This window comes from Scaptodrosophila lebanonensis, unplaced genomic scaffold (assembly GCF_003285725.1).
Source record: "Scaptodrosophila lebanonensis strain 11010-0011.00,11010-0021.00 unplaced genomic scaffold, SlebRS2 tig00000001-arrow-pilon, whole genome shotgun sequence".
NCBI classification, from domain to species: Eukaryota; Metazoa; Arthropoda; class Insecta; order Diptera; family Drosophilidae; genus Scaptodrosophila; species Scaptodrosophila lebanonensis.
Window position 1 is genome coordinate 20,967,855 of NW_022060529.1, and position 17,151 is coordinate 20,985,005.

General features: G+C 38.9%; 1 protein-coding gene across 1 annotated transcript in view; it reads left to right on the plus strand.

Annotated features, from left to right (window-relative positions):
* Positions 1-11,426: 11,426 nt before the first annotated feature.
* LOC115632412 overlaps positions 11,427-17,151 on the plus strand; it is a 50,102-nt gene continuing 44,377 nt past the window's right edge. Inside the window, exon 1 of the mRNA XM_030529587.1 lies at positions 11,427-11,582. Coding sequence (XP_030385447.1) covers positions 11,480-11,582 — 103 coding nt within the window. The 5' untranslated portion in view covers positions 11,427-11,479. The remainder of the gene's footprint in view (positions 11,583-17,151) is intronic.

Sequence of the window (17,151 nt, forward strand, 5' to 3'; positions counted from 1 at the left end):
TCCGTCATACAGTCATTCCGTCAATAACGTCATTCCGTAATACGTCATTCCGTCCATACGTCATTCCATCAATACGTCATTCCGTCAATCCGTCATTCCCCCCCCCGTCAATACGTTCATTCCGTCAATACGTCATTCCGATCACTAGTTCATTCCGTTTTTTCAATTACTTTTTTTTTTTTTTCACGTCAATACGTCCTTCCATCAATACGTCATTCCGTCAATACGTCCAATTCCATCAATAACGTCATTCCGTCAATACGTTTCATTCCGTCAATACGTCATTCCGTCAATACGTCATTCCGTCAATTACGTCTTCCATCCCTACGTTCATTCCGTCACTTACGTCAATCCGTCAATACGTCATTCCGTCCAATTCCGTCATTCCGTCCAATACGTTCATTCCGTCAATACGTCATTCCGTCAATACGTTCCTTCCGTCAATACGTCATTCCGTCACTACGTCAATTCCGTTCACATACGTCATTCCGTTCAAACGTCATTCCGTCAATCCGTTCAATTCCGTCAATCCGTCATCCGCAATACGTCATCCGTCAATACGTCATTCCATCAATACGTCATTCCGTCAATACGTCATTCCGTCAATACGTCATTCCGTCAATCCGTCATTCCGTCAATACGTCATTCCGTCAATACGTCATTCCGTCAATACGTCATTCCCGTCAATACGTCATTCCGTCAATACGTCATTCCGTCAATACGTCAATCCGTCAATACGTCATTCCGTCAATACGTCATTCCGTCAATACGTCATTCCGTCAATACGTCATTCCGTCAATACGTCATTCCATCAATACGTCATTCCGTCAATACGTCATTCCGTCAATACGTCATTCCGTCAATACGTCAATCCGTCATTCCGTCAATACGTCCTTCCATCAATACGTCATTCCGTCAATCCGTCATTCCGTCAATACGTCATTCCGTCAATACGTCATTCCGTCATTCCGTCAATACGTCATTCCGTCAATACGTCATTCCGTCAATACGTCATTCCGTCAATACGTCATTCCGTCAATACGTCATTCCGTCAATACGTCATTCCGTCAATACGTCATTCCGTCAATACGTCATTCCGTCAATACGTCATTCCGTCAATACGTCATCCGTCAATACGTCATCGTCATTCCGTCAATACGTCATTCCGTCAATACGTCATTCCGTCAATACGTCATTCCGTCAATACGTCAATCCGTCAATACGTCAATACGTCATTCCGTCAATACGTCATTCCGTCAATACGTCATTCCGTCATTCCGTCAATACGTCATTCCGTCAATACGTCATTCCGTCAATACGTCATTCCGTCAATCCGTCATTCCGTCAATACGTCATTCCATCAATACGTCATTCCGTCAATACGTCATTCCGTCAATACGTCATTCCGTCAATCCGTCAATACGTCATTCCGTCAATACGTCATTCCGTCAATACGTCATTCCGTCAATACGTCATTCCGTCAATACGTCAATCCGTCAATACGTCATTCCGTCAATACGTCATTCCGTCAATACGTCATTCCGTCAATACGTCATTCCGTCAATACGTCATTCCGTCAATACGTCAATCCGTCATTCAATACGTCAATACGTCATTCCGTCAATACGTCATTCCGTCAATCCGTCAATACGTCATTCCGTCAATACGTCAATCCGTCAATACGTCATTCCGTCAATACGTCATTCCGTCAGTACGTCATTCCGTCAATACGTCATTCCGTCAATACGTTATTTCGTCAATACGTCATTCCGTCAATACGTCATTCCGTCAATACGTTATACGACGAATTGATAGAAATTCGGAATTCGGAAAATATCTTCAGTTAGTGATTATGGGACTCATAATATGCCAAGTATGCCAAGTGTCTAATTGATAGGCCGATTTAACACGAAGTTATAGCCATATATGTGTGTGTGATCAAGCAGTGCCTGCTGTTGTTGTTACGGCTTTTCACAGGCACACATATAAGTCGGATGTCCCGACTTTTAAATACTCTGTACATATGTTTACAATAATTATAGAAAATATAAAAAATTAAGAAAATAAAAATAAAAAATTTGATCGATTTTACTTCTCTCGGTATTCGAACTCACGTAAAGGGTTTATAATTGCACATTTACATAGCAATTGCGTCTGTGTGAGTGTATGTATGCCTATGCGCATCCTGTCTGTGTAAACATGTGTGCAGTTCCGTCCACCAAAGCACCAGCATCAACAAATAACCAACGGGGGGTATTTCCAAAATTTTAGTTCGAAATTCCAATTACGGGAGTTACGATTTGCATGGAAGAGGGGGGAGGGAGGGAAATTCCAAAATATACATTTTCTGCGTATTCACATAAGGCATCTGGGACTAAAATTTGGTGTTCCTAGGTCTTATAGTCTCCGATATATAGGCGATTATACGAATGGAAAATCGGGTAAACCCCTATAGGGTGGAAGTGGGGGGGAAAATCATAAAAATAAAACAAACTCGTATAGAATACACACATAAGGCATCTTTGTGCAACATTTGGTGTCTCTATCTCTTGTAGTCTCTGAGATCCAGGTGTTCATACGGACGGACAGACAGACAGACAGGGCTAGATCGACTCGTCTCGTCATGCTGATCAAGAATATATATACGTTGTGGGGTCTGCCACGCCTCCTTTTGCTTGTTACATTTTTCAGCTCCCGCAAACTTAATATACTTCTGTACATTTCATGTACTGAGTATAAAAAGTAAAACCAACTTGCTCAGCGTATACACAGAACGCATCTTTGTGCAAAACTTGGTGTCTCTAGCTTTTATACTTGTAGTCTCTGAGATCCAGATGTTCATACGGACGGACGGACGGACAGACAGACAAGCAGACATCGTCTTGTCATGCTGATCAATAATTTACTTTGTGGTGTCTGCCACGCTTCCCTCTGTGTGTTACATACATTCGCACAAAACAAGTATACCCTTTCACCCTTTTGGGTACAGAGTATAAATATGTGTTGCATTTCGACATGCCATTCATATGCATGGTTTCAGAAAAACTGTACCAAAACTTCAGACAACCAATACCTAAAAGAAAGAAGCCTAACATACCTTGCTAATACTAAAAAGAATGCAAGAGGAGAAAACTTTCTCCATCGATTGACAAACTAATTGCTTTTACCCCATTTTGTTGTAAAATGAAACTGAAAGACTTTACACGCAACGAACTAAAACTAAGCACATGAAAACTGACAAGGAACAATATGATGGCCCTTTGTCGTAATGAAGCGGCTTAAGCGGATATAAACTGAGCCATAAGCTAGCTTAGACTTTTAATTTAAAAGTTTCAACTGTGCAGAGAGTAGTGGAGCGTTTTCATTTTAATGCAATCGGCAAACAAAAGCCAATTGCCAAAGTGGCAAAAACAACGACAGCTGCGGCTGTGGCCACCAACGAGGCGTTGGCGATTGTTGGCTCCTCCAACATGGCAATGGCCATGGCGATGGCGATGGCCAATGCAGATCCGTGGTACGATATTGTAATAATATTAAATAATGCTTCGCCAGCCTCACCTGACAGGCATTGTGTATGCGTGTGGAGGCTGTGGATGCGTCTTTAAGCACGGATTAAATCGTAAATTGTGGCATTGTGATGGGAGAAATGGCAGGCTCAGGGGCACAAAAGCATATACTCGTACGTGTACCAGTATAGTACGAAAAGGAATCTTTTGGGACACACTTGTAGAGATTCTTGAAAGAACTGTGCCTGAAACACACGATGACAGCAATTTAACGCCTCCCTATCAATGACATGCCACTAAATTACTTCATTGACGACAGTTGCGAGATTTTTATATTAAATCTCAGCATTATGTCCTATAATTGTCCGGCAGAAACAGGACAGCAGAAGCCCAGTGCAGCTTGCACTGTCATTGTCACACCATTTCGTCGCTGACGGAGATATTGTGCAAAAATAATTAACGACTTCCATGTTGGCTGCTACAGCTTCTGCTCTGAGTGGCGTCCTTTTTATGAAAAACAATCAGGGTAATATGTTTAACGTGAACCAGCACTCGCAAACAAACGAACAATGTATGCTGCTATCGAAAAGCGGTGCAAACAAAAGCAGCGTCATATTCAATAAACATGTATGTGTATAGTCCGTATTGTGTTGTTGCTCATAAGTACGTCATGTTGATGGCTCGAGTTTGAGCTCGAGACAATGCCAAGCCATTTACATTTGTAATTATGCACGGTCCGTGATGGATAAGCCATATTAATTTGTGGATGTTACGACTTAAAATTCCATTAGCACCATACTTTGTGGCTTGCTCTGACCATATTTTCAACATTGTTGAATTAAGTTACAGGCAATAAGTTTCTTTCTAGGCCTGTGCTCCGCTGCCCTCAATTGATTGAACTTTCATCTTAACGCATATTGTAATCAGCGGCAAGGAAAAAGTTTTACAAAATACTTTTACCAAAAAGGAAACTGCTTACAGAAATCGATGGCAAGTGGCGTGTTGTTGTACCAGCTTTGTCTTACAACATTTTCTTATTTTTTTTTGCGTTTTGGTTTCAAGTCAAGTGTGTGTACTTGTAGCTGTGGGCTCTGCCAAATAGAACGTCTGCTTTTCAATATAAATAATCGAAAAGAATTACAATAAAAATCAATTTCCATATTCAATTCACTTAAGTGGCGCCGTTCCCAAATTCTTTGGGCCCTCTTGTCGACAAAACTGACACAACTGACAACGGCTGAAAAATGAAAATGAGCTTGCATATTTTGAACGCTTTTCTTTACAATACACTATACAACACTATACTACACTATACGCACACACACACACACACACAAATACACACAAATATACAGACAAACTCATTACAAGAAAAAAATACACAGATTTTTCTTTTTGTTTAGCAAAATGTTGGCAATATAAAGTCAAACTATTATCAGTTCGTCAACGTCAGCAATTTGAAGCTGAAGCCATACAATTCACTTGACTGTAGCTCATTTACGTACGTTTAGCACCGAACGTGAACCGGGAAAATGGTCAGAAGAGGGGACTGAGGTGGTGATGGCATTTGCGATGGCGATGGCATCATTGGGTGACACATTTCCATTTTGCTGCAAAATGTTTGGAGAATTTCTTCATTTCTGCTTTGGTGACTGCTTTTATTTACTGCGACTGCTACTGGTACTGCGGCAATGGGACAGCAACAGCAATAAAGGAGAAAGTGAAAAGCGTCGTTGTGGGAAATGCTTACTAGAAAATAGTGCGAAAAAGGCAAAAGTTTTCGAAGGCAAAAGAGCAGCAAGGAGTGGGCAGAAGTGAAAAATACCAACACGTTAAATTGAATTTAACGTGAAATGCAATGAAACGAAATGAAATTTTCGCTGTCAGCTTGCTGCTCGAGTCAAATGAAAAAGAAACCTTCATTGTATGTATATGAAAAAGAACTGAAAAGTATACTGAAACACACACACACACACACACAAACATGGTGGCAGCGTAACTGCAAAACAATTGCAAACAAGGCTGACAGACAAACATACAGCACTAAGGAGGAATATTAAACGTCCATGGAGCTTAGCGAAGGAAACATAAAAAAGTGGAATATTCTTGAAGGAGGCTCAGTAACAGGCAGACATTAATTGTAACACACGTATTGATCAAAACTGTATAAACTAGTGGTTATTTCAAACTCAAGACAAGTTATAAGATAGTCAAAGTTCAGCTGAGATGATTAGAGATCAACTGAAATTAATATAAATTACCTCAGTAATCAGTGTTTGCTATTCATAATGAGTTATTAACTTGTATCTTGAAAACACTTTAAATAATAAATATTATGAATTAAGCTATATTTTATGTACAATTAAGGCATCGTGCATGCATCCATTATTTGTTAGAGGCTACACTAAATACTAATACAACCACTTCTGGAAAATACTACCTGTATACTTGTAGTAAGTTTGATTTTTACCCAATTGAACTATTTTTCATAGCACAATAATCCTTCTTAATATATAAGTGCTTCATTAAAGAGAATCAACCGGAGATTTATGTATTAAATATAGCCTATATAATTTAAGATAAATTTCCAATTTTAAGATAAGTGTACTTACCTATTTTATTTCAGTTCTTAGTCTAAAAACTTATTTACTTCCAAGGACACTTGTAACACTACCGACGCTGAACAAATTATAAAACATAACAGAAATTGCTGAAACATAATGCTTCAGCTGTGTGCATCAAACGTCTTGGGCACTGAATCGTTATAGAACGCAACGAAAGGAATCACATATTTATTGCCTTTATTAGTGAGTCGATTGAAAATTTACTGCGCTCAAATTCTATTTACAATGCTTCAGTTCACTCGACGGCTGGCTGAATGGATGACTAGCTGTTTGACTGACTATCAGGCATTGTGAAAGGTAGACGAGAGCACTAGGAATGAATGCTGCCAACAACGTCGGGCTCTCGCACCAATTCATCTTCGCTTGTTTTTCAGAAATTTCATACGAAAGGTAAGTAGAATATTTGACTGACTCAACAAAATTCGAATTTCGATATATTGGGATTGTTGCTTTTACCTCGTTATCCCTCCACCACTTGTCGCTGCTCTCGTCGCGCTTTATTACGCTTTTCACTCCTATTTTGGACCAATGTTTTTCTAGCTAAGTATATTTTTGTTCAGTACTTGTTGGCTGCAATAAACATCAAGGACTTGCCAGACATCATTTCCAATTCATTTTATACTGCTATCGAACTCGAACTGCGAACTCGTATTTTGTGTTATTTAACTTTCGTGTTGGTGCGGTAGGTAATTTTTTTGGGCTATATCACGAGCTCGCAATTTGCAAATTAAAGGTTTTCAATAGATACCCGTACTCACAAGTGCTGGTACAAGACGCTCAGACTGTATTTTAATTTTTGATTATATTTAAAATTTAGAACTAGTTGATTTATTAATCGATTCATCATTTTTATAAATAATTACTATCTTACCATAATTTTGCAATTTATTATTATTCCATTCACGGCGAAATAATGTGTTGAGTTCAGTTCCTAAAATACTTCATAAATATAATTCTAATCTTATAGATATAACTTGCTATTTATTTAAGCTCCATAACTTTATTAAATGCTATTTTATGCCAAATTTACTTTGCCAGTGTAAAGTGAAAGGACCAAGGAAAAGCTATAAAATTCGCTATTGATTTTCATAGCCTATTCTTATCCTCGGAAATGGGCCAAATCATTGTTCTGGCATAAGCAATTAAATGTGTATGAAAGCGAAAGCGAGCGCTTTGTAGACTATTGGACAGTAAAACCTCAAATGCATATAAGCCGAAAATCGGAAAGCAATGCCTTGGCCATGTACCAGCCCAACAAGCAACACAAATCTTCGAAACACACATATACACATACGTGTATATCTCAACATAGACACACCATCATACACATATACACAAATACGCATTAGCAAGCTAACTGGCAGACAAATAAACATGCTTGAGTTCAGACAAGTGCACACTTCGCCAACGCCATGCAAGTGCCTGTCTGCGTTTATGAGTCTGTGCGTGCTGTGTCAGTATGTGTGTGTGTGTGTGTGCGCGCGTATGTGCTTAGGTGGATAGCTTTATATGTATGTCATAACAGGCATTAGCATTCGCTCGTAAAAAATACTTTGCAGCAATGCCAAACATATGTGGGGGCTGTGTCAATGTGTGTGGCCCAAGGCTGTTTGTTTTGGCGTATACAGTATGTTTATGCGTGCGTTTGTTCGTTCCCTTCCATCTCCGATCTCCCTCACTCTCTTTTGTCTGATACTGTCTGCAGTCTCCATGCCCCCTGCATTAGGAGCACTGTCTGCGTATTTCCGGCACAATTTCATGTTGGCACACCACATGCATGTCGCTCGTTGTAGTGTGTTGGTTTGTGTGTTTGGCAGCTTACCTAATTACATTCCGGAAATAAAACGTTGACTGATTGCGCCAATAAATGAAAATAATGACGCACCATTGACTGCAAACTCGTAAAACGACGGAAGCAGCGACGTCAGCAGACAAAGTTTTGGTCCTACTTCCTTATACTCGCACACTCCACACGATTTCATCCAATGGCTCTTGGAGCTCTCGCTTGACGAGTTTATTTCCTATGCTCCGCTAACTGATTGTCTGTGATTTTCATGTTCTTAGATAATGAAAGTATCCATACAGACAGAAACACACATATGCACACATACTATACACAATGAACAAAAGTAAGAGTTGCCAAGTTCGTCTTTTTTATGTGTTTGTATTTCACTTGTGTGCATGTTTTGGGTTCGCACTTGGAAATTGTTTGCAATTTATTTTGATATGCCGCCAGAAAAGAATAAATAAACTTTGGCCAAATGTAAGTAGGAACGCTTAGCTGTGGCTTTAAACGAAAAACCACATAAATTATCTGCAATTTTTATACCATATGCCATATGACTCAGACAGTTAGTCTTATTCATTTATGTGTTAATGAAATAACTGCCAATATGATTTAAGCATACAAGTATTTGCCGTCATGGCGAACTCGAGAGGGGCACGCGTGCTTGCTCTTCACGTGAAATCATAGCTAAAGCTCAGATTACGGGCTAGGCCTCATTGGCCGACAAGTGTTTGTATGTGTGTGTATGTGTATGTTTGATGCCACTTAGCAAGATTGTGAGGCCGACGCGGCCGGCGAAGTCAAGAAGAATAAGGCTCGTGTTGACGTTGGCGTCACGGGAGATAGTGAGAGCATCAGACACACTCCCACATACCCACCACGCAGAAAGTTGGCACAAAAATTGTGACTTTGAAAGCAGTGCGATGCCTTAAAATACAAGAGATACCAAGCTATGTCGTATCCAACACATTATTTTGGCTTTTTGTTACCCAGCCGAGAAGTATGCTACAAATTATTTATTGCTACAATGTTTTAACAGCAAAGGTAAGAAATATACAATTTAGAGAGCAAATAACTAAACGTATCTTTTAACTAATTTTAGCACAATAACCCAAATTTAAGCGGCTCAAGGGTTCATTGCAGGCGCTGCAAACAACTTCGACGTCGGCGTTGACGTTGACTTGCTAGAAGAGAAAACTGAGAGGTAACATAGAGAGCGAGAGCGAACGACGGGCCAATTTATGGCACGCGCATTGCGCAGAATCCGTCAAGCACAGTGAGAAAGAGAGAAGGAACATTTCAAATGTTTCGCTATAAATTTTAACAGCTGTTTCTATTATTGCTGCCAAACAAGTAACAAACAGCACGACACAGTAATCAAAACAAATTCGACAATATTACAAAAACTTTTTAAAATTTTGAAAATTTATTTGGAATTTATTAGAAAAATAAAATATACCAATGCTTTTCCAAGTACAGAAGTACTTTTTGTATTGCCGAGCAGATAAATATGTAAAGAAACTTGTTAGCTCGATAAAATGTTAACTAATAAATAAATATCGGAATTTGCTTAAAACTTCTTCAGTTACAGAACTATTTTTTTAATGACTGCGGTTTCTGATTATCGATTGTTTAACTTTCTCATTATTTTTTTAATAATACCAAATCTGTATAAAGAGTTAACGCTGAAATTTAAATAAGGATAGCTTATAAGAATGTTATTGAGATATGTAGAAGATATGTATGTGTATGATATGTATGATCAGAAATGTGAGTTGAAATGTAAATCTTAATTTATAAAAGCAACAAAAACTAACACTTATTATCGGAGAATGCCTTGCGAAAAATGTTAATCAAATAAATTCGTTGTAAACAATTTTGTCGAATTTTCAATTAGTATGTTTGTTACAGCTTCGTATCAATTCAATTGACGCTTTACTGCTATCACATGTTTGCTAACCCTTTTCCCTATGGACCAACTCGGGCCAGAGGTTTGCTATAAAAGTTGAAAGAGCAGCCGGCAGGAGCGGCCACTACACGAGTATTTACTCTGTCTCTGCTGCCTTTGCAGAAATTGAGACGCACGCTCCGATATGTTGTGAATGCTTCTTGCTGTTTGCTCCTGCGGCCTGCTGCCTGCTTCACTGGCTGGCTGGCTAGCTTGCTTATGACGCTCGTGTCCTCGCCGTCGCAGTCGCGTGCGATAGCGTTAAGTAAACAGACACAGACAATCCGTGTCCGAGTGTGCACAAAAGCGCCGAAGTTTGGTAATGCCAGTGGCAACAACAACAGGAACAGCTACAACTACAACTACAACTGGAGCAGCGAGCAAAGCCGCGTAGCTTGTGTGTGCGTGTGTGTGTGTGTGAGTGAGCAGAAGTGACGCGCCTTATGGCCGCAGCTGCTGCTGCCCTCGTCTCAGTCTCAGTCGCAGTCGTCGTTGCCGTCGTCGTCGTCGACGTTGTTAATCGGTATTACGGTCGCTTGGTCGCCACATCCTTTGACGCCACACAGTCAGTTAATTTCTGACCACAGCGGGTACGGGTGTGTTCTCGGTTTTGTTGTCGCGCCTGTGTAGAAAAAGAAACTGAATAGGCATTGCATACAGTTACAGCCCATGGCCGGGTAACTGAACTCAAGTGGCCACTTGTGCCGCAAAGAGTTTGAGTTGAAAGTGAATTTGAGTTGAAGTACGAGGCGCAGGACAACGCGGCGTATGCGCAACGTGAAGTGGAAAAGTATTTTATTTTTAGCAACAATTGTGCGGCATCACGTCCGCGACTTGAGAAATGCTAATTCGTGCAACACTAACCCTTTAATTATCTGGAATGCCAGACCAGGAAATCACTTTCCTTGCCGCCGCATTTGCATTCACATAAAATATGAAAGTGCCAATCGTAAACAAATTAAATTGTGAGCCAACACAGAACCGACAAAGTAACGAACACATTCAATATGCGCGCCATGTGGCAGCCACGTGCGGCACGTGTGGCACAGCGGTCATGTCAAATGAAATAGTGCAGCAAGTCGCCCAAATATAAACCAGCAAGGCAGCCAATGTGGCCTCGTGAGCTGCCGAGCGTGCACCCAAAAGTGCCGCCAAGTTGCAGTTAAACTCGTACAATGTGACAGTTGCCCGTTTATATATTTTGTGTAAGTGTGGGTGCAGAAAAAGGGTTAAATAAAAAGCAACACTTTGATAAACCATTCAACAATTTAATTGAATCTTAAAGCACGCGAATAGTGTGGCATAAGCAAAAGCTTCGTAAATAAATAAACAAATAAAAATTAGTGAACCACAAATACTGTTGCAATTATTTGTGTGCTATTTTTAATATATAAAGATTAATTAACAAAAAAAAATTAAAATGTGTTTTTCATAAAGTGTAATGTCGTATAAAAACCTCTAAGCAGTTTAATTAAATTGGCAAAGAAAACACGATGGAAACATGTCAAAAAATTGATTTAAATTGACAGGAAATTATATCAATTCGTGAATTCCAAAGAAATAAATTAGGCATTTATTCAACGCTCGTCTGCGCGACAAGAAGCATAACAACAACATGCCGACATCAAGTGGAATTTTGAACATCAAGCACGGGCGTGTCCTTGGCAACGTGCAGAAAACGTGGGCACTCATATTTGTATCATACTTGGCGACTTGCGGTAAGAATATTTATCTACCTCCACGAACATGCATATGTATCTTGATTTAAATTGAATAAATACCATTTGTCAGCAAATGCAAATTGGCAGGCGGAAAAATGTAAGCAATGTACATTTCATATTCATGACAATTGCAAAATAATTTATTGCTGGAAATTCATTGCATTCAAATGATGTTTGAGAAAGTATGCGTATATTAATTTGCAGCTCAATCCGTAATAAAAATACAAATATATTTATGTATATATAACATCTACAATTACCTACCGTCTGTGCTGCCCAGACATGTTTTTTCGAATTAATGAACACTCGATTCCAGTTGAACACATTAATTGAATTTTCTACTGAAGTGTTGAATATGTATTGAATTTGTTGAATATGTATGTATTTAAGTTAAGCTGGATATATTTCAATACAAAAATTATAATTTTGTCTTTGAACGTAAAGTAAAATAACTTCTGAGAGTGGCTTTTGTGAAATTATAAATGGAAAATATTTACGCGAAATCTTTTCGGCATCTATGATGGCCACTAAATTTGAGTTCAAGAAGCGTGATTTATCGACGTTCGATTATCAAAGATAAGGAAGTGGCTGGCCAAAACACTGACCTGCAACCCCAAAATAAACAATAAAATTCAAATCAACACCGTAATTTTGTGTGCTGAGCTGTCAACACATGGAAAGAACCCTCGACGACGGGCACAGCGCAGACATCGTGTATGCCACTTGTCAATGTTTGACACAACAACACTTAAGTGTTGCACAGAAATACAGGCCGACAGACGGAAATACTATGCATAGATACGGATAGACATGTGTATTCTCAAAGTGGGCTGCTGCTGGCAATTTGTCAGGCAATCAACAATGGCAGATATTGCCCGCTTTTGGTAGCTATATTGTCGCAGCTCTGGGCCAATGCTTTTCTCGTCTGCGGTGTGGCGCAAATTCATTGAAACAAATAAGAGCAACACACCAGCCAACCAGTATGGAGCAAAACAGAGACAGACAGTCTAGTTGTTGTCCCCGAAAATAAAAACAAAATAAAAACGGGCACACTCACTCACGCATTTGATGGCTTTTTGCAGATGCGCGTGTGTGTTCCCTCTGGCATTGTGCTTGGGGCACAAAAACAGCAAGGGCTGCACATTTTTAGCGCGCACACACTTAAAACACACACACGCACATACACGCATAGTCAGTGCACTGTTGCAATAAGTTATTGTTGGCGTCGGCTATATAATACATATAAGTATATCAGCATCATGTATAGTACATACCATCTGCTTTTTGGCCTGCTTTCCTTGCTCCAAAATTCAAATACGAGGGCCGCCTGATAAGTACGAACACAAATATTGTCACCTGAAATGCATCATTGAAAATATTTGAAATACATTTACGTTGGCACCATTTCTTTTGTTTCAAAAATAAGAAATTGATTTGGGTTCTGCATCTACATGTGAATAAACATTTTTTTTTACTCAATCAATTATTTTAGAACTGGTTCGCTTTATAAGACCTATTAGATCTTATTCGAGGAAAATGTAAAATATAATCATAGCTAAAAATCTTGGCCAATAATTTGACCCATTTCAAACTTATTAGGCTTCAGTTTGGTGTAAATATTGAAGAATTCATAGCATAATAATATGCTTATATTAATATTTCATGTTCCCAAATGACTAAAGTCCTGTAACTGCCAAAGCAGACAACTGATCTTATCGATAATTCGTGATGTTTATTGGAGTGAGTTTTTCTCCTTTTTAAGATGTTGAGCTTTTTATCCATCTCACTTCCTATTGTTCTCTGCTTTTTAAACATTTTAAACATTCATTAGCTTCCAATAATGGTATACAAAATGGTTATGTTATTAAATTAAGATTCATATTTTTTCCCAGTACTAGTACTTAAAAGCCAGCTCCCACATTTTACTGTGCCTTGTCTTTTTTCTCACTGCCAAAGCTGTTGGAATTCCTCCAATCTCTGCCAATGCTGCACAGCTGCTGATGTCTGGCATATTGTGCTCTGGCAAAATGAAATATTTACAAATGGACAAGTTGACAAAGCAAAAATGCAACAGATTGCAAACCCACCACCCACCATCCACGGCATATGGGATGTACATGAATGCTTACTGCCATTTGACATTTGATATATATAATATTTGGAGCATATGTAACGACGATAAGCAAATATACTCGTATATATGGTTCTTCTTTGAAGGTTGAATAAACTGGCATTGAGCGCACAAGCACAGAGTCGCAAATATGATTGCATTGGGGAGATAGTCTAGTGAACTACAAATATATGGTATATATAGAAAAAGTAAAGCAAATACGTAACCACGATGTACTCTAGGTATTACTATATGTAATTTTTGCATGATGCATAGAGTCGACTGAACAGATTTTTCGCTGAACTCTGCCACGTACCATGTGCCACTTGCTCGACTTATTGGCAGCAGTAAGCAGAGCATGACAATTGCATGCAGCCATGTGGTCGCGACGAAATCAAATATGAAAACATCGATTCCTTTATGCGACTGGGTAATTGGCTGACTATTCAAACGTCAAATTGCAGCAAATGTGCAAACTGTGCGAGAAATCGCACAGCGCTGAAGTGAAAAACCAACAAGAACTAACGAAAGGTGAAAGCATAATTTCAATCGATACAATTCCCACATCCTCATCTATCAGTTGAATCAAACGGCAACATGCAATATGTTCATCGTCCCTATAGTGCCCAACACCTGATCCGCCAGCGGCGTATTAATCGAGTGGCTCAATTGGCACTTAATGTGGCATGAGTAAGCAGCTCAATTGACGCATTCACTGCGGCAATGAGAGCCCACTAAATGAACACGTTGAATGCGCTGTGATTGTGTAACCAGCCATGCAAATAGTTGTCGGCTGGAGCACAACATTTAGTCAAACGCGTGACTGAATAAATCAAAAGTCCAGCAGGTAAATCGCCTCTGGTCCTTCGTCACACAGCATGGCGTATGAGCAATGTTGGCCACCTGCCTCCGGGGGCGAGCTCTACGAATTGGAAAATACACACATTTGTTTGAACCGATAGTAACCACCTCAGTCCAATGTAATTAGAGAAAATTAGCATGTGTGCCAGCGGTGCTAATGATGGGCGTAGTTTTCGATCCGCTTTAAACGTAATTTAAATATTTCTGTAATTTCAATGGCCGACGGGTAAGTTTAACCGTCGGAAAGTATTCAAATTATTGGGCAAGTTAAATATTTATTTTTTAATATATTCAATACTAAACAAATTTACAAATAAACTGCGAGTTAAAGAGTAATCAGTGAGAACTGAAAAAAGATAGCCGACAAGAGACAAAGAAAAAGCAAAAGCACGTTCAACAAATTTTCATAGGACTGAATAAAATAAATGTAAATAGCAAGAAGATTGATTGATTATTCGGAAATTGGAAAAAGGAAAACCTTACATTGCAGCATTTCATTAAGGCAAATCATCAAAAGGAGAGAATAATACCCAGTACCAGATAAAACTTTCTACGTATGGGAGAGTTTTAACAAATAATAAACTTAACCCGGGTCTATATTCAAATTTTAGTCAATGTGAGCTCAGCTGTTTTCAAAATCTAGGCATTCATCCAGACAGACGGACTGACGGACAGACTCATCTACATCGATTTATCTGATTATGTTAAATATAAATATGGTATTGATATCTAAGAAAATGTAAAATACACAATAAATCTATACAGTTCCCTTTTCAAAAAGAGAAAACCATTGGGCAGGCGATTAGAAAATACACTCCTATAAACATTGGCAAACAAGCCACAAAATATTAATGCACCCATATGTGAGTGCAATAAAAAAGGGTCGCCGTAAGCGAGTAACTCAAGAACTACCATAGGCACACATTGTAAGCATCTGATATCAATTAGTGCGATACCGGAGAAAACAAACATTAGTAAATTTAGTCCCGTTCAGAAGAAAATCAGAAGAGGAAATATGTAATACATATAATTAAAGGGGAAATAACGAAAGAGGAAGTAAATTTAGAACACAATAAATAATGTAGGTCTTAAGTAACAATAATCTAAGTACACCTAGTTCACGCAAACTAGTTCAAATATTATGAATTCAACGTTTAAAGTTTATTTTTTAAGGCTTAACAAATTGTGTTGGTGAAGAGTATAGAAAATGCTTTATGGGGTAGTCCTTCTGCATGTTACATACTATTTTCAAACGTAATGTACAATTTTCCCCTTCGGGTAGTACGGTTGTACCAATGTATAATTATATTTTTAATTAGAAGTGCAACTTTTTAATTAGAATGAAATGAACTTTTAACTTTTACTCCCGCAAAACGAAAATACAATCCACGAAAAGTAGTTTATGGCAATGACAACATTTGCTTAACAATTATTTAAAAAGCTGACCAAACAATCAAATTCATGGAGCGGTGCAGCGATAAGCCGATGAAGTGCACTATTTTATTTAAAATTCCCTTTTTTGCTTTGCTATTATATTTCAAGTTTCAGGCAATCAGCAACTTTAGCAATTATCATTTTCACATAATTATTTAATAATTTAAATGTCTTTTAACAAATGTACATATGTATAAAATAAGTACAAGTAGGAGGAAGAACTGTATGCTTCTATATAACGTATATTAGTATATATTAAAGATACGAATGGAATCAAGGATTAATCGTACTAATTAGTAGTATCACGTTTTCCGTTTCTTGGTTTTAAAAATATTGGAATAATGATATGAAAAGCACGCGCAAACAGAAAACAGAATTCATTGCGTTAATGGCACATAAAATAAATGAAATTCGTTCGGCAAAGACAGAAGGAGTTCTTGCGTCAATATTTCTTCATTTCAAACGTAATAATTTTAAATAACACCCAAGACGGCTGATATATCAGCGTGAAGTAAGCATGCCATGGCAATGGCAAGGACACGGGTAATGGTGATGGCAGCATCGAAAAACTTTGCAAGTTGAGCGGGTCAAGGCTTGCATGCGGGCAGCTTACAGCGCATAATTTAATACGCATACAAACGCATCCCCACATATGCAGACACACACAAGAACACACACACACACACGCACACACACACATACAAACGAGGCATGAGTTGGCTCGGCATGTGGGAATAACAGAGCCATAAAGCTCACCTGTTACGAATGCAACGTCACGTGGGCGTCGTGGCAACCATAATAATCAGCGCAAAAACTAATGGGCACATACTCACACACATACTCACCACACACACACACACACACACACACACACACACACAAACAGGCGTTGCACTTTGCAGCAACTTACTGGTACCTGAGAGCACGTAAACTTTACATAATTCAGAAGCAGCAACACCTTTTTGGCAATCTTCCTGCAATCTGCAGCACCTTAATCATGCATGTAGGTACGACTATGTGTGTGTGTGTGTGTGAGGGTGTGTGTAGCGTGTGGGCAGATAGTTATCTGCTTGCTGTGCGTAATATGCATTTCTCATTTGGTACTTTTCACCCGAGTTTTCTGTTTCTCATGCTCGTCTATTAAAGAGGCCAAGAGCAACT